This window comes from Capricornis sumatraensis, chromosome 10 (assembly GCF_032405125.1).
Source record: "Capricornis sumatraensis isolate serow.1 chromosome 10, serow.2, whole genome shotgun sequence".
Lineage (NCBI taxonomy): Eukaryota > Metazoa > Chordata > Mammalia > Artiodactyla > Bovidae > Capricornis > Capricornis sumatraensis.
This window is the reverse complement of record NC_091078.1, coordinates 60,442,318-60,460,399: the sequence shown is the minus strand read 5'-3', so window position 1 is coordinate 60,460,399 and position 18,082 is coordinate 60,442,318. Positions and strand designations below refer to the sequence as shown.

General features: G+C 47.8%; 1 protein-coding gene across 1 annotated transcript in view; it reads left to right on the top strand.

The window, feature by feature from the left end:
* Window positions 1-1,266: 1,266 nt before the first annotated feature.
* Window positions 1,267-18,082, top strand: part of CCDC13 (coiled-coil domain containing 13) — a 32,706-nt gene continuing 15,890 nt past the window's right edge. The window contains exons 1-5 of the mRNA XM_068983170.1: window positions 1,267-1,487; window positions 5,368-5,516; window positions 8,945-9,087; window positions 10,680-10,769; window positions 16,779-16,895. Of these exons, the coding sequence (XP_068839271.1) occupies window positions 1,267-1,487; window positions 5,368-5,516; window positions 8,945-9,087; window positions 10,680-10,769; window positions 16,779-16,895 (720 nt within the window). The remainder of the gene's footprint in view (window positions 1,488-5,367; window positions 5,517-8,944; window positions 9,088-10,679; window positions 10,770-16,778; window positions 16,896-18,082) is intronic.

The following is an 18,082-nucleotide window of genomic DNA, read 5'->3' as shown; positions in this document are numbered from 1 at the left end:
GCAAGACGCCCCCTTCCGTTACCCCACCGTGCTGGCTGACTTACCTACTAAACCCGGGTAATCTGCACCTCCGTCCCTTTCCGAACTCCCGGGGCCCTCTTGGCCGCCGTAGACGCATGATGACGTCATGCGGCGTCGTGGCTGGTTTCCCTGGTGACGGTTGTCAGGACAGCGCAGAAAAGCGTCTGAAGAGGTGAAGGAGCTTCTGCAGCTAGAGATGGGGAGCAGCGGAGCAAACACTGTAAGTGCAGGGAAAACTACAGAATGGTTCTGGCTGGAGTCAGGACAGCAAGTAGCCGCCAGGAGGCCTGGCCGGAGCCAGGGGTGTATACCTATGTAAAGATTTATTGAGCTGTACACTCACAACTTATACACTTAACTCATGTAAATTATAATTCAATTAAAAATTATACCTCAATTAAAAGCAGTAATTAGGGACTTCCCTGGTGGTCCAGTGGTTAGAACTCCACGCTCCCAATGCAGGGGGCTTGGGTTCGATCCCTAATCAGGGAACTAGATCCCATATGCCACAACTAAAGATCCTGTATGCTGCAACTAAGACCTGGCACAGCCAAATAAATAAATGTATTTTTTTTTAAAAAAAGCAGTAATGATATCTGAGCCCCATTCCTAGGAGCTGATATTTAATTGGTCCAGGGATGTGCCACAGCACTGTTATATTTTAGGAGCTCCAGTCTTGTGGGGTCGTTGAGAGTCAGACACGACTGAGCGACTTCACTTTCACTTTTCCCTTTCATGCATCGAAGAAGGAAATGGCAACCCACTCCAGTGTTCTTGCCTGGAGAATCCCAGGGACAGGGGAGCCTAGTGGGCTGCCGTCTATGGGGTCACACAGAGTTGGACACAACTGAAGCGACTTAGCAGCAGCAGCAGCAGCAGCAGCAGCAGCAGGAGATTCTAATGTTCAGCTAGAGTCGACAGCCACTGCTTATAGGGATAGGAAGGAGTCAACTGTTGAGTCTGAGTAATGGGGAAGAGTATCCTGATGGCACAGTCAGGGATGGAAGGGTGTGTCGGGGGTGGGGTGGGGCGGTGACGCTCAGTACAGTTCAGCTGTGGCTTTCAGGGGATCTGAAGTGAGGGTGGGTCTTCCAAGCTTCCACATGGACACCTGCAAAGCTAAGCAGGAAACTCCAGCCTTGGGGGGTTGTAGACAGGGCTTATTATGAGTCAAGCACTCTTGAGAAAGAAGCACTTCGTAGAGTTTGCTTCAGCTCAGGCTTCTTTTCCTACTCCGAGGGCAAGATGGCAGAGGATGAAGGCTCACAGGACACCTTGAGGCTCCAGTTTAGAGCCATGCAAGAGATGCAGCGCAAAAGGTTACAGAAGCAGATGGAGAAACGGAAGGGAAAAGAACTGAGCCTCCAAAGCAGAGGCGATGACCCAAAAGAGCCCCTGGAGATCTCTGATGGCCTCAGCGTCCTCCAAGCTGGGGAGCAGAACTCGAAAACCAGCTTTGAGCAGAGGTAAATGCAAGCTTGGACTCTCCCAGGGGCATTGCAGGGAGGTAGGGAAGGTGGAGAGAATGACTGCAGACAGTTCAACAGTCTGGTTGGCCAGATGTGTGTTTATCAACTGAGACTCAAGAGGTTTTGACATAGAGATTGTAATTGAAGACTCTTGGCATCTGACAGAGGGTCTGTGGGCCTATAGACATAATTTGGCATGAAATTTATTCAAAAACCATGTGAAGTCAAAAGGAAAATTTTGAAATTCATCAAGGTGTGGTTTATTCACTTGGATTTTGTCTTTCATGAAAGAAAAAATTGGTTTTTGAGGAGCCAGTTGTATGGCTCTGATGACTCACAGATGATCACTGTTCCAAACCTCATCTGAGACTGTTCTGCCCCAAATTCCCTTTCCTGACACATAAGGACATATAAACCTACCTTTCATAAAGAAGCACTTGATGGATTCCTTGCTTTTATATAATTGTTGAAAAGGTTGAAGAGTCCAGAATCTTCTCATTTTGCTCTAAATTTGACGGTTTCATACAGATGCAGTGATTTATATAGCCTATTAGAAGCAGAAGTCTTGACTGATACAAAAGTTTGCTAGCCATTTTGCTAAAAAAAAAAAATCACAGCAGTTGATGAGCTATCTCTTTGCTTCTGGTTTCACCCAGAATCTATTCTCCATCTACAAATTCTACTTTACATGGTTTCTCAATTTTTGCAATGTTCTACTGAAAAATGCTAATTAGAAAAAATTAAGATGTCAAGAATTTAAAAAATTCATAGGGCTCCTAAATATTAGATCTAAGTTAACCCCAGATCGATTTCCAAACGCTCTTTCCTCAAGTCGGAGAAAGTGGAATTTGTGGATACTTGAGCTGTTGGTATCCAACAATATTATTAATAATATCCATTATCTAATAATTAGTTGAGCTTCCCATGTGGCTCAGTGGTAAAGAATCTGCCTGCAATGCAAGAGATCCAAGTTTGATTCCTGGGGTGGGAAGACCCTCTGGAGAAGGAAATGGCAACCCAATCCAGTATCTTACCTGGGAAATCCTGTGGACAGAGGAGCCTGGTGGGCTACAGTCCATGGGGTCACAAGAAAGTTGGACATGACTTAGCAACTAAACAAAACAACAATAATTACTGTTACCTTTGAGCTTCCCAGTTGGCGCTAATGGTAAAGAACCAGCTTGCCAATGTAGGAGACGTCAGAGATGCAGGTTCAATCCCTGGGTCGGGAAGATCCTGGGAGGTGGGCATGGCAACCCACTCCAGATTTCTTTCCTGGAGAATCCCATGGACAGAGGGGCCTGGCAGACTACAGTCCATAGGTTGCAAAGAGTCGGACAACTGAAGCAACTGAGCAGACACACATGCTTAATTTCTATAACTTATTTACTTCCTGAGCAACTGCCTCTGTGGAGCTGGTTTCGTGCCTAACGATAGAAACAATCACAGACCCATCAATCACATTTCTCCTGTTTTAAAGTTCTGGAAAAAGCGTTGCAAGACAACGTAAAACAGGCAATACCAGTCGCCTATTCTGATTTCCTATCGGAGGAACCTGGTGGGCAACAGTCCATGGGGTCGCAAAAAGTCAGACGTGACTGAGCGACTTTCTTTTTTTTTTTCTTTCTTTCTTTAACCTGAGACCCAGAGCCCTGCCCTCAACTTAAGGCTTAGACGATCCTCTTTGGTCTTCTAATTGTTGTTCAGTCACTCAGTCGTATCCAACTCTTCGTGACCCAATGGACTGCAATACACCAGGTTTCCCTGTCCTTCACCATCTCCCAGATGCTCCATCTTGCTCAAACTCATGTTCATTTAGTCGGTGATGCCATCCAACCATCTTGTCCTTTGTGGTTCTCTTCTCCTCTTGCCTTCAATCTTTCCCAGCATTAGGGTCTTTTCTAATGAGTCAGTTCTTCACATCAGATGGCAAAAGTATTGGAGCTTCAGCTTTAGCCTCAGTCCTTCCAATGAATATTCAGAGTTGGTTTCCTTTAGGATTGACTGGTTTGATCTCCTTGCAGTCCAACGGACTTGATTTCAAGAGTCTTCTCCAACACCACAGTTCAAAAGCATCAATTCTTTGGCACTCAGCTTTCTTTACAGTCCAACTCTCACATCCATACATGACTACTAGAAAAACCATTGCTTTGACTAGATGGATCTTTGTTGGGAAAGTAATGTCTCTGATTTTAATATGCTGTCAATGTTTGTCATAGCTTTTCTTTTAGGGAGCAAGCATCTTTTAATTTCATGGCTGCAGTCACTGTCCACAGTGATTTTGGAGCCCCCCAAAATAAAGCCTCTCACTGTTTCCATAGTTTCCCCATCTATTTGCCTTGAAGTGATGGGACCAGATGCCATGATCTTGGTTTTTTTAATGTTGAATTTTAAGCCAGCTGTTTCACTCTCTCACCATCATCAAAAGGTTCTTTAGTTCTTCTTTGCTTTCTGCCATAAGGGTGGTGTCATCTGTGTATCTGAGGTTATAGATATTTCTCCCAGCAATCTTGATTCCAGGTTGAGTTTCATCCAGTCCAGCATTTCACATGATGTACTCTGCATAGAAGTTAAATAAGCAGGGTGAATATAAGCAGAGAAGTTAAATAAGAATAGAAGTTAAATAAGCCTTGACCTACTCCTTTCCCAATTTTGAACCAGTCCATTGTTCCATATCCGGTTCTAACTATTGCTTCTTGACCTGCATACAGGTTTCTCAGGAGGCAGGTAAGGTGGTCTGGTATTCCAACCTCTTTAAGAATTTTTCCACAGTTTGTTGTAATCCACACAGTCAAAGGCTTTAGCATAATCAATGAAGCAGAAGTAGATGTTTTTCTGGAACTCTAATACTTCTTCTATGACCCAATATGCAAGTAAAACTAGAGGGCCTTCCCTGGTGGTCCATTGGTTGAGACTTTGCCTTCCAGTGCAGGAGCTGCAGATTCCTGTTGGAAAGCTAAGATCACTTATGCCTTGGAGCCAAAAAACTAAAACAAAAGAGAGAAGCAGAGCTTCCCCTGTGGTCCAGTGGGTTAAGAATCAGCTTTCAATGCAGGGGACATCGATTCAATTCCTGGTCCAGGAAGATCCCACATACTGTGGGGCAACTAAGCCCATGCACCACCACTAGAAGAAAGACTGCACACAGCAACCAAGACCCAGTGCAGCCAAAAATTTTAAAATAAATAATTTTAAATTATAAAAACACAGAAGCAATATTGTAACAAATTCAATAAAGACTTTAAAAAATGGTCTGCATCAAAAAATCTTTAAAACATTAAGACTATAAGTTTCCTTGTAAGTATCACTTTAGCTGCTGTTCACAAGTTTTCAGATATGTTGCTTCTATAGTCAATCCATTCTAAATGCTTCGTAATACACATGATGATTTCTTCTTAACCCATAAATAATTTAGCAGTGTGCGTGTATGTGTATATTTGGTTCCAAGCATATGACAACTTTGGAGTTCTTTTCTGAATTTTTGCCCTTTTTTAGTATTGATTTCTAATTTTAGAAAATTAATATTAAAGAAAATGATCTGCATGATGCTCATTATTTGGAGTTTGCTAAGATTGCCTTTGAAGCCTATATTTTTATGCATGTTCCATAGATGCTGGAAAGGAGTATTTACATAGCTCTGTTGAACCCCGAGTAAACTATAGCATTCGGAGCTTGTTCCTCCTTTCATTTATGTGCATGAGTCCTTGATCATTGTTTTGAGAACAGTATGCTAAAAATTTGCTCATTGAGATTCCCCTCAATTCCTCATTCCTGTTTCATACAGACCAGTTTTAGTCACTACCCAGTACCCAGCCAGGGACAACAAAACTGGGCCACGGAGGCCTGAGCCCCCTGTGATTCTGCCTTTCCCTTGCAGGGTGCTTGAAGATGAGATCGAACAGCTTCGGGATCAACTCAGGGAAACAGTGGATGAGAACGGGCGATTATATAAGTTGCTGAAGGAGAGGGACTTTGAAATCAAACATCTCAAAAAGAAAATAGAAGAAGACAGATTTGCCTTTACAGGTAACTGCACCACTATTATGACAGTTCCTACCCTGAAGTCCAGGTCGGCTGGCCCAGCTGCCATGGAGCCTACAGGGCAGACAAACAGCAAGTTCCAGAGGGCAGGTGTGAAGAGAGAGTGCAAGGGTCAGCTGTAATCAAGCTTGTCCAGACGAGTCCCAGAAATGAGGGATGGGGAGAGGAATGGAGCAGGCAGGGTGGGCCAGCATGCCAGGAACCGGGAGCAGCAGAAGCAGAGGACAGGCATTCCAGGCAGTGTGGGTGAGCCCGCTGGGACTCATGACAGTTCCCCATGGTGTCTGCTGCACGTTCAGTGGGCTGATGGCATCCATCCCATCTCAATACTTTGGCTCCAACATGGACGTGAAAAAAGCCCCAGTAAAAGTAGGCATTTATTCTATACCTCTTGCTGTTACTGGGCCAGAAGGGTAGACAAGACAGGGAATTTGGCTGTTCCCGGGGGATTTCCTGGAATCCAGCAGCATCTAGAATGGACCTTGTCTCTTCAGGTCTGGCTGGGACCTTGGCTCTACTGCTTGAGACCTTGACCCCATGGGCCTGTTAGGGACCTTGGGTATGTTAGCCCTGTAGGTATGGACTGGACATTGACCACTGACTCTGTGGTTCTAAGTTAGACCTTATTCTTACACATCTGGTGGAGACCTTGGCCCTGGCTGTCCTCTGCTCCATGCATTGAGCAATTCCCAGGTGGCTGACTAAGAAGGTACAAAGTCGGTGTCACCAATCACAGAGGGCAATATGCCTCACCTGGCATCTGCCAGAGCGTCCTCTGCCTTTGCTAGTAAATGCCCTTAAGAGTAGGTGTACATAGAGGACTAGTGCTGAATTAAAAAGCAAGGAGAATTTGGTATCTTAAAAACTCTTATGCCTCCCTCCATTCTTTGGTCTTTTCTGTCTAAAATAAAGCTATACCAAAGAGAAGGTAACACCTAACCTGGCTTGGGTTTCAGATGCAAAGGGGCAGCTTTTGCAAGGCTGTCTTTCAAGGCTGAGCGGCTCCAGGGGGAAAGGAGATGCCTTCATGTTTTGAAGAGGAAAGTTTGACAGGCTCAGTTCATGTTTTTAAACCAGGCTGCTGACAGCTGATAAACTGATTTTCCTTTGGCTGGATTTTTCGTGTTGCTTTTTCCATTTCTTTGTACAATTCTTTGATGAATGCACTAGTGCTTACAACACACATAACTTTCATGGCCTACTTAGAAATATTATTTTACCACTCAAGTGGGATGAAGAAACTTTACCACCATATGGATCCCTTTACCCTCCCCCTTACAGTATAACTCTTAAGTATTGTATCTGTATATGTTGAAAATCTCATCAGGGAATGCTATCATATTTGCTTTCAACCATTATATGTGAACCGTGAACTTCCAGATGTTGGATTTAGAAAAAGCAGAGGAACCAGAGATCAAACTGCCAACATCCGTTGGATCATCAAAAAAGCAAGAGAGTTCCAGAAAAACATCTACTTCTGCTTTATTGACTATGCCAAAGCCTTTGACTGTGTGGATCACAACAAACTGTGGAAAATTCTTAAAGAGATGGGAATACCAGACCACCTGACCTGCCTCTTGAGAAATCTGTAGGAAGTTCACAAAGTAACAGTTAAAACTGGGCATGGAACAACAGACTGGTTCCAAATAGGGAAAAGAGTATGTCAAAGCTGTATATTGTCACCCTGCTTATTTAACTTCTATGCAGAGTACATCATGAAAAACGCTGGGCTGGATGAAGCACAAGCTGGAATCAAGACTGCCAGAAGACATATCAATAACCTCAGATATGTGGATGACACCACCCTTATGGCAGAAAGCGAAGAAGAACTAAAGAGCCTCTTGATGAAAGTGAAAGAGGAGAGTGAAAAAAGTTGGCTTAAAACTCAACATTCAGAAAACTAAGATCATGGCATCTAGTCCCATCACTTCATGGGAAATAGATGGGGAAACAGTGGAAACAGTGAAAGACTTTTTCACTGCAGATGGTGACTGCAGCCATGAAATTAAAAGACACTTGCTCCTTGGAAGAAAAGCTATGACCAACCTAGACAGCATATTAAAAAAGCAGAGACATTACTTTGCCAACAAAGATCCATCTAGTCAAAGCTATGGTTTTTCCAGTCATCATGTATGGATGTGAGATTTGTACTATAAAGAAAGCTGAGCACCAAAGAAGTGATACTTTTGCACTGTGGTGTTGAAGACTCTTGAGAGTCCCTTGGACTGCAAGAAGATCCAGCAGTCCATCCTGAAGGAAATCAGTCCTGAATATTCAATGGAAGGACTGATGTTGAAGCTGAAATTCCAATACTTTGGCCACCTGATGTGGAGAACTGACTCATTTGAAAAGACCCTAATGCTGGGAAAGATTGAAGGTGGGAGGAGAAGGGGACGACAGAGGATGAGATGGTTGGATGGCATCACTGACTCAATGGACCTGTGTATGAGTAAACTCCAGGAGTTGGTGATGGACCGGGAGGCCTGGCGTGCTGCCGTCCATGGGGTTGCAAAAAGTCAGACACGACTGAGCGACTGAACTGAACTGAATTATATTAATACATATTTTAAAGAACTTAATGATTTACAATATTCTATTTACCAAGATATTTTAGCATTTCTGCGCTTGCCCATTTACTGCTGCCCCTATTATCATGGGGTTGGCAGCTTCAAGAGTAGGGCTTGGGCTTCCCTGGTGGCCCAGTGATAAAGATTCCACCTGCCAATGCAGGAGACGCTAGTTCAATCCCTGATCCGGGAAGATCCCACATGCCTCAGAGCAATTAAGCCCATGCACCACAACTATTGAGCCTGTGCTCTAGAGCCCAGGAGCCACAACTACTGAGCACAGGTGTTGCACCGACTGAAGCCTGTGCATCCTCGAGCCCACGCTCTGCAGCAAGAGAAGCCATCGCGTTGAGAAGCTGGGAATCGCAACTAGAGAGCAGCCCCTGCTTGCTGCAGTAATGAAGACCCAGCACAGTCAAAAATAAATTAATTAAAATTATTAAAAAAAAATAATGGGGCTTGTCTGGAGAGTTTGGAAAGAATAAGCAAAAGAAGAGAATGTCCCCCATTCGCTCTGAGCCCACTGCCTGCCCTTTGGACGAGAGAGGGCAGATCACTTTGACCTCTTTCTGATGTCTAGTTCCAGGATTTGTAATGCTTTTGAGTCCTGGGAGGGAAACATAACCACAAAACTCACCACTGGACCATCTGTACTTCTAGGTTTCGTTTCCTTCCCCAGGTTCTTTCTCCTCACATGTCCTCATCCTCTTCAACAGACATGAGGTGGCCGAGGTCAGCTACTCCTTGTTTCCCCAGTCACTGCCTGGCCCAGGTCAGCAGCAGCAAGCTTGTTCAAACATGCAGGCCTGTGTTTTTAATGGATCTCGCCGTTTCCCTTCATTTTAGGGACGGCTGGTGTGGCTGGGGATGTGATTGCCACCAAAATCGTCGAGCTGTCCAAAAAGAACCGGGTGCTGATGGCAGAGTCCGAGGGCGCGAAGACCAGAGTGCGGCAGCTCAGCAAGCGCATCCAGGAGCTGGAGCAGGAGGTGAGGAATCTCAGGTGCCCCTGCCCCGGGGGATCCTCACACCCCACGCCACTGCTCCAGAGAGGGAATGCACTCACATGCTTTGGGTCCTTCGCAAGGACTTTGAGTCAGTGTTTGCCCTGAGTCCCTCAGTCTGTCACATCCTGAGGGGGAACTGTTGGGAAGCAAGGAGGAAGCAGGCCTGGAGAGGTAACCCAGCACACTGGAGACGATGCAAGCCTGGAGCCTGACCACTCAGGTGTGAATGTCAGCTCCACCACCGACTTGCATTGTGACTTTGAGCCAGTTACAGTCCCCCTGTGCCTGTTTCCTCCACCTGTCATACGGCAGTGATGATGGTGCTCACCTCAAGGTTTTCTGAGGATTAAATGTCTTAATGTTGTAAAATGCTTAAAACAGAGCCTATCAGGTAGTTAGCACCAGAAAGATGTTGTTAGATACATGATCAGGGATTCTGGCTAACTTGAAGCTAGAACCAGGAACATTCCATCAGTTCGTCCCATGTTCGTCCACCTTCCCTCTCTGCTGCCCTTGCCCTCTCACAGCTAATCATAAACGCCTCCAGCTGAGCAAGGGCACAGCCCCAGCAGCTCATGGTCCTTCAGGAGCTGGAATGAACCTACGTGCATAGCTTCTCCTTATGTGGCTGGAGGAGCTGAGGCTGGCAGCGGTTAAGAAGCTTTCTCAAGTCACACAGCATGTGGTGGTGCCAGACTTCAAATCCAGTTCTGTTGTTCTCCAAAACCCTCCTCAGTCATTATACTTGGCATTGCATTAGAGCTTCTTTATTCTATAACAAAATTTTTTTTGAGAACCATCTCAGGCTCTGTGCCAGGCCCTGGGGAGACTGTGAGGAGCAAAATAGGCCTGATTCTTTTCCTCCTGGAGTCAGACCAGCATCAAGGGCCCCTTCAAGGAGGTAGCATGTGCAGCGGGTCCCTGGAGGATGAGAAGGGGCCAGACTCGGAGGGTTGAGGCAGGGGCCTCCAGAAAGAGGACCCAGCAGGTGCAAAGGACCTAAATATGGATAAAGGCCTGAAAGAGGGCCAATGTGGCCAAGCATGGAGCAAGGTGAGGTCAAAAAGGTGGGAAAGTGGGTCGTGCCCAACCATGTCAGACAGGGGTGGTCTTGGTGTGAAGGACACCTGGAAAACCCTTAAAGGGTCAGTTGACTGTCTGTATATAGCAGTGGTCTTGGCCACCAGACCACAAGCCTGTCGGGCAGGTTTCTTAGCATCTCTGACCTTGTTTCCTCAAGTGTAAGTTGAAGTCCATAATTCCTTTTATGTCTCCCAGGCTGTTGTTAGATGCAGACCATGGCTGCAGAATCATTATTTGTTAAGCTGTTCATGAATCCTAGGGCTGTCCAACTCTGTGACTGGGGAATGGGGCAAACAATCAATTAAAGCCTTTCCCATCGCAGAGCAGCTTGTAAAGGACAGTTCTTCCATTAATGGGCCTTAAAGTGAGCTGAAGAGATAGGCTACTGAGATCGGTGACCGCACATCCGACGGCAGCACCAGAGCACTTCCCGCAAGGTGCCACAACCCCTGAGCAGAATTAAATATTAAGCGCCAGGTTTGCTTTTTCAGCTGCAGATAGCCCAGGCCAGGCTGCCAGCCAAGGGACCCAATGACGCGGGAGCCAAGCCACCAAGGACCCAGATGGGAGACAGAGTCTTGGTATGAATTCCCTTCTGTGCTGGGGAGTGTGTGAGGCAGCCATGGGCCTGGGCCCCCCTCTTCCATGGGGGCGCAGGTGTCTCTCTCCAGGGTCCACCTCCACCCCATTACTGAGCCGGTGCCACCACTGCAAGCAGCATCCTCAGAGTAGCCATCAGGGCACAGTGACTAAGTCTACCATCTGAGGCCAGGAATGCCCCAGGGAAGGCTAGTGAGGGTCTAATTGATTTAGTTCCCAGACAGGGAGGTCAGTAGGGGCCTGAGGACCCTGGAATCCTAGAATTTCAGGATCAGGAGGGAAGGCCTGGTGCAGCTGGCCTCCCGCTCTCAGCCCAGCCATGAAGGATTTCTGTTACAGCCTCCTCACTGGGGAGACATCCAGCCTCTGCCTTACCCCAGGGACAGGGAGCTCACTCTTCCTCAATGGAACCCTGGTTTTGGAGGGAGGCAGTCCATATTGTGGGAAGTCTTCTCTTGGTGGAACTCCAAATCTACAGAGTAAAAGTGATTACTGGGAATGGGGGCTGTTTCCAAGATTCCATTTTTACTTAGCCAATGAGCCTCCATGAAACCTAGGACATGGGAATTACAACTCCATGAAAGGAAGGCAGTCTGACCCAGTGGGCTACTGGATAGGGGCACTAAACCCAAGCCAGACAATAAATAGCTCAGAGTCTTAAGAACAGGCTTCCCAGGTGGTTCAGTGGTAAAGAACCTGCCTGTCAGTGTAGGAGACAGAGGAGATGTGGGTTCAGTTTCTGGGTTGGGAAGATCCCTTGGAGAAGGGGCATGGCAACCCACTCCATTATTCTTGCCTGGAGAATCCCCATGGACGGAGGAGCCTGATGGGCTACATTCCATGGGGTCACAAAGAGTCAGACATGACTGAGCAACTGAGTACACACTCAAGAACATCCCAGGAGGCCTCCCCACTGTTTTTTGTTTTTGTTTTTGTTTTTTTGGCTGCACCACATGGTTTATGGGATCTTAGTTCCCTGACCAGAGATTGAACCCGGAGCCCCAGCAGTGAGAGCACCAAGTTCTAATAACTGGACAGCCAAGGAAATCCCCCCATCGTTTTCTTAAGCCAAATGAGTTGGTGAACTGGAATCCAAGCCTTAGTACTCCCAGTTCAGTGCCCTCTTTTCCACCCAATCTTCCCTGTTGTCTATGACTCAGGGTCAAGCCACTTCATGGCTGTCTCAAGGAGAATTCAGTCCTCTCCTCAGTGTACAGTGATGGGCCCCTCCATGTACAGAGTGACGTATCTCTTGAAGGCTAGTCTTGTGTAGACCTGTCTCATTGCTAGGGAGGCAGTGAAGGGGCTCCGCCCTCAGCGGGGGCCAGACTGGGTGTCATTCAGCGCTTTTCCCAGCTCTAGGGAATGCTGCTAAGCTGCCCCATATACATCCACATCTCTGACTGGCACTGTGCTGGGTGGGAAACTGCTCATTTGGTCACTTGTTGAGCCTGATGGAATTTTCTGTAACACAGAGAATCAAAGACCAGCCACTGTCCACAAGGGAGTTCAATAGAGGCAATGAGTAGGCATATTGAAGGATGGAGGTGGGGACAGGGCCCTCAGGGAGAGCCCCCTGACTCGGAGTTCACAGAGGGAATGCACTTCACCTGAGGCAGCCAGGAGGTGGGATGGGCAAGGGCTTCCTGAGGTGGCCTTGCTGGAGTAGGAAGGTAGGGGTGGCCCTTCTAGCAGAAGCAGCGCGAGCTCAGAGCAGGAAAGCGTCACTGTTCCTATTCTGTTTGTTAGCTGGGCATCAGTTAGACAACATTTGGCTGCAGCCAGGGCCCATGAGGAGGAAGAGGGGAACATAATCCAAACAAAGCTGGGGTGGGGTCACCTGCGGAAGGAAGCCTTGACAGTAGCTGGGGGAGGAGTTCCAACTTCATTCTCTGGCAGCAGGGAGCCTGGGAGGTTTCTGATGGAAGCGTGGGTGGTGGGCTCCAGTCTCCACTCCTCAGGACATGAGCTGCCAGGGTCCAGCCCCCACAGGATCCAGGGGAACCCGAAGGAGAAACGGCGTTGGCGAATGAATGAATGAGAGAGGACTAGAGGAGAGAAAGAGGCTGATGTTTCTTGGTTTACACAGAAAATCAATAAAGTCTCAAGACAAGAGACTTGAACCATCTATGTAAGGGCACAGGTGCCCTCCCGGTCTCCTGAGGGAGTGAAGACGCAGGGCGCCTTCCCGTTCAGGTCTTAGAAACCCAGGCAAATAAGTAGACACGGCGGACCTCTATACTCCAAGGGATCAGCCTGAAAAAGAGAGTAAGAGAGAGAAAGAAAGAAGAAAAAAAAGAAAGAGACACGGGGTGATCAAGCTTCTTTGAGTGAGGCCCATTATTTTATTTTCAAAAGGGACTTTTATACCTTAACTTGTACATAGAGGGAAATGAAAGATGCAAGGTCATACAGAGTCAGCCCAAACACTCCAGCAGTTTTGCCCTTATTGAAACCAGGATTTTTTCTGCAAACTTTTCCCATAAATGATGTTGTGTACATTATCTTCTGGCCTTGGAGGCCTGTGAACATTTTATGACCCTCTTTTGATAAAGGCTGCTCAACTAGAAAACTTATTTTCCCTCAAAGTGTTTTTTCTTTATATTTCTAATCTATATCAGCCTCAGAAAATGCTAAACAGAGTTACATTTCTCACGGAGCAAAGGTGCAGTGAGTTACAAGAGAAAACCAATTAGCTCAAAAGTCTGATGTGGTTAATTCAAGGCTACACTTGTTTTTCTTACATTCCAACTATGTTAACTAATGCACTCCCAGGTGCACAGTGGATAAGAGATATGGGAACTTAGCAACAAGCATTGGCCCAATAATGAAATCTTACACCAGCACTACTCTAGTAACTTTTAACTCTTTGAAAGGCTCTATGTTTTAGGCTTCCCGTGCCTCTCACAGTTGGGAGGCTGTGAACAATCATATGCATAGCTGCAAGAGTCTGGATAAACCTGCCAAGCAAGCTAGAATGCTAACAGAGGGGGTTTGATTTGAAATATTCCTCTCATGTCCAGGAGATTTATTAGTTACAGCCCTAAGTTGATTTTCTCCAGAGAAAGGTGGTTGGGGATAGCCCCCGTTAATGTCAGGAGAGTTGGTGAAAGGCACAAAACAGTAAGACAGATTCTGGCTTTGGGGTAGATGCTCGAGCTGGTCTAGGGAGCCCCTCGAGTCCTGAAGCCTTGCTTAACAGTTCTCTTCCACATGACCTTGTCATGGGTGGGATGGCCCGTGCTGGCTCCCGGCAACGAGTCTTCCCAGGCCTCTTCTATTGAGAGCAAGAACAATAGCCATGTCCCTCTCATTAGACTATTCAGGCCAACCCAGGCCTGGGCCATGCTCCATAGCCTGCGGGCTCACCCCCGTCCGGGCCCAGAGCTCCGAGTGCATTCTAGAGTAGAGCTGAACTCTCTCTCTCTGCATGGGGCCTCATGAAGCTGTTGTTGTATGCGGCCTTGGCACTGTCTGCTCCCCCTGGACACCGTTTCAGGTATTCCTTCAGGGGAAAAAGCCACGACCCCTAGAAAGCCTGTGGTATCTCACTCTGGGCAGAAACAGCTTTGAAATGCCAAGGAGGTGGGTTGGCACAGCTTCCCGGGTTGGGGGTGAGGTGTGGAGCCTGGCAGAACAGATGGGTTGATGCCCTCACCAGAACACCATCTAACCTTCAGCCACCTTTGCCATCTGCCGACCCAAGCCAAGTTATGCCCCCTGGGCATCACCCTCTGTCAGAATCTACCCCAGGGAGCACCCTTTACATGCATTATCCCATCAACACTCACAGGTACCCCAGGGGCTGGTATAAGATGCCCCCATTTCACAGATGAGAAAATGAGCCTTGGAGAGGTTGCCCAGGCTCCAGATCGAGATGCAATCTGAGTGCTCTTTCTGTGCCCTCATGCTCTCAAGTGCTCTCTCAGCTCCTGCACCACCACCCACCAGAGCCTGGGGGATAGGGCAGGAGGGGGTTGTCAGGCAGGGGCTGCTGCTTCCTAACCCAGGGAAGATTCAAAGCAGCACCTTAGCAGGGGGCAGACAGGCCCCCAACAACAGTGGGAAGGGATGGCAGACAGCCAGACGGGGGAAGGACAGACAAAAAATTAGATTAAAAAAAAGACGCCCTTGTGTTTTGCCTAAATTCTCAGGTTGCAAATTCTGCTCACACTGGTTACTCTATTCAGCCTCATGGTGGCGTGTAAGGACGCAAGCATTTCCTAGATGAGGAGACCCAGTGAGTCCAGGCTTTCCTGGCTCTGTGTGCAGGTCTCGTTGCTTTGATCAGTGGTTTTCACAGGGGCTGCCCAGAACCTCTGGGGTCCATGGAGCTCCCCACCCCCAGGCTCCTGGGGTCTATCTTTCACTAGCATTCCCCGGAGGTTTTAATCTGTGCCTACTAAGAAAAATTCAGAAAGCTGCTGCGGTATCCACCCTGTTTCCCAGAAGTTTACCCCACCTGTCTTGGGACAGGAGCAGATGGTCTCGGTGTCACTGCCAGTGGGACCCTCAGCCCACCAACCAGCATACCTGTTGCCACCATGCCAGGGCATCAGCAGCAGCTTAAATTTGGAGAATCAGTTGGTGCAAGGGAAGGACCAGGCTTCTAACCCTACTGCTGTCACCTCAGCCAGCTGTGTGCCTGAAAGGGCATGTATTTCCCTTTTCAGGAACTTATTTTCACCACCTATGGAAAAGGTTTGAATGGGCTGACCCTGGAGTCCCTTTAATGCCAAAGTTCTGTGAGCCTCAGGAACTTCTATTGAAGTCAGAAATGGGGAACACATTAGCTCCCCATTTTGAGAAAAATTTCATCTAAATAGTTTACATGAAATATTATTATTAAAAAAAAAAACACTGCTAAGAACTCTAACAGGCAGAGTTTTCATAGTTCCTGCAATTCTTTATACCACAGAAATGGAGCACTGGGGGATTAAACTGGTCCTTATTTCTTTTTTCAAAAAATGATGTTATTCATTTATTTATTTATTTTTGGCTGTGCTGTCTTCACTGCTGCAGGGCTTTTCTCTAGTTGCGATGTGCAGGCTTCTCACTGGGTGGCTTTTCTTGTTGTAGAGCACTAGGGTGCACGGGCTTCAGGAGCTGCACCTCTTGGGCTCTAAAGCACAGGCTCAGTACCTGTGGCACATGGGCACAATTGCTCCGCCGCATGTGGGATCTTCCCAGATAAAGGATCGAACCCCGTGTCTCCTGCATTGGCAGGCAAATTCTTTACCAGTGAGCCGCCAGGGAAGCCCTGGGTCCTTATTTCTATTTAGTGAGCTTACTGCCAGGAAAGGGAGCCCAAGGCCCAGTCTGACGATTCTAGGAGAGGGAGGCTCTGAGTTAGAATGGTTGTGGCCCCCCTGCCAAGCTAGGGCTGGCTTCTATAAATAAACCCGTTCCCTCTTCATCGTGAGTGAGAGCGGATTTGCTGTGATGCCAGTCTCTCAGTTTTTTTTTTAATAATAATATTTCATGTAAACTATTTGGATGAAATTTTTCTCAAAATGGGGAGCTAATGTGCTCCCCATTTCTGACTTCAATAGAAGTTCCTGAGGCTCACAGAACTTTGGCATTAAAGGGACTCCAGGGTCAGCCCATTCAAACCTGTGAGTGTCTGGGGAGGTGGGGAACAGCCTCCTCAACAGATGCTCCCAGTCTGTGGTCAACCACAGGTGTCCACACGTGTGTGGGCCACACTTGAGCACAGGGCTCAGGCCCCAGAGTTGGGCTGCCAGGATCCACACCCCTGCTCCCCTTTACTAGGTCCCTCAAGCCAAGGGGCTCACCTTCCACCAGCCTCTGCTCTGCATCCACAATGGTCTGACGACAGGACCTACCTCACAGCGGGTATGATGATGAGATGGGTTCCTCTTGTTGAGCCTTAGCATGGTACCTGCACACACCTGGAGAAACGGGGGCTGTGAGTATTATTACTATTTAGGCTTCAAGTGACCTCTCTCCCTCCTGTCTTTCCCAACCAGCCGGAGAACCCAGAGGTGAAAGTCTTGCAGGACAGGCTGGCGGCCACAAACTTGAAGATGAGTGACCTCCGAAACCAGATCCAGGCTGTGAAGCAGGAGCTCCGAATGGCCCAGAAGGTACTTCCGGGTCAAAGTTCAGGTCCTCTTGTATGGCTGGGACTAGGGCTGGGAAGGGCACAGCTGGACAATGCCTTCCGTTCAGGAGCTTGGTCCTGTGAGCATCATGTTGCTTGTTCTGGGTCAGGCTCCAGATCCAGTAACTTCCTTCCACCAGCTCTTTAAACAGACCCATCTGGTAAGGGGGATTGCTGGCTGCCTGCAGGTCCCTGCACAGAGGCCCTTGTGGTGCCCACCCAACCCTGGACGGAAGACAGTGCTGTCCACCCTAGAAAGTCCCTTAAACCTTCCCTGTGCTATGTGTCCCCCAACAGACCCTGAGTGTCTCCTTAATAAGCCACCTTGGACTTGGAAGCCTACCAAGATCCACCTCCTGTCCTCTGCTGTCTCTAATATTAGAAAACGGAAAGGTTGTTTGTGGATTAAAGGCCCCTTTCAAAGGAAAATGCTCAGACTTGGGAGGCAGGCCCAGCTGGTTCATTATTTATTTTTATTTACATAGTGAATTCTCTGGCATTTGTCTTCCCTGCTGGAACCACTCAGACCAGCCAAGATTTCCAAAACAGAGCTCTATTGTGGAAACAAGCACCAGAGACTTGGTACGCTAGATCAGTTTCCGTGACAGGCTACAGAGGGGCCCAGGGCACAAGCTGGGGTGTACTGTTTCTACCTCAAAGCCTTGAGGTCGAGCCTGAACATCTCCCTGTAACAACCACAAATCTGGGCCCTTCTGGAAGCAAATATCCCCAAGTGACATTTGGTAGGCCCCTGCCTTGCCGCACTCAGACACGGCCCCTTGTCTGTGGCTCTGCACATAGGGCAAGGCCCTGTGGTGAGGCCGTCCCTGTAACCTCCAAAACAATCTCAGTTCAGGGTGACAGGTGAACAGATTTAGGAAGCAGGTCTTGGTCAACTTTGTGATTCACTCATCCCAGAATATGTCAGGAGCAGGCGGCCCCGCCTGGGCACTGTCACCAGTTCCTTGTCTGCTCTGAGCATCACTGGGAAGTGCTGGGGAAGGTGGGTTTACTGCTTTCCCAGGGAGAGCTGCTCTACAGCGTGGTCAACTGGCCTTTGAGGTGGGGAGGGGGGAGACGGGGGTGGTTGTGCAGGTGAAGGCCGGGTCTTCTGGGAATGCCAGGCATGCAGCACTGTTTCTGCACATACTGTGCTTTGGGTCATACTGA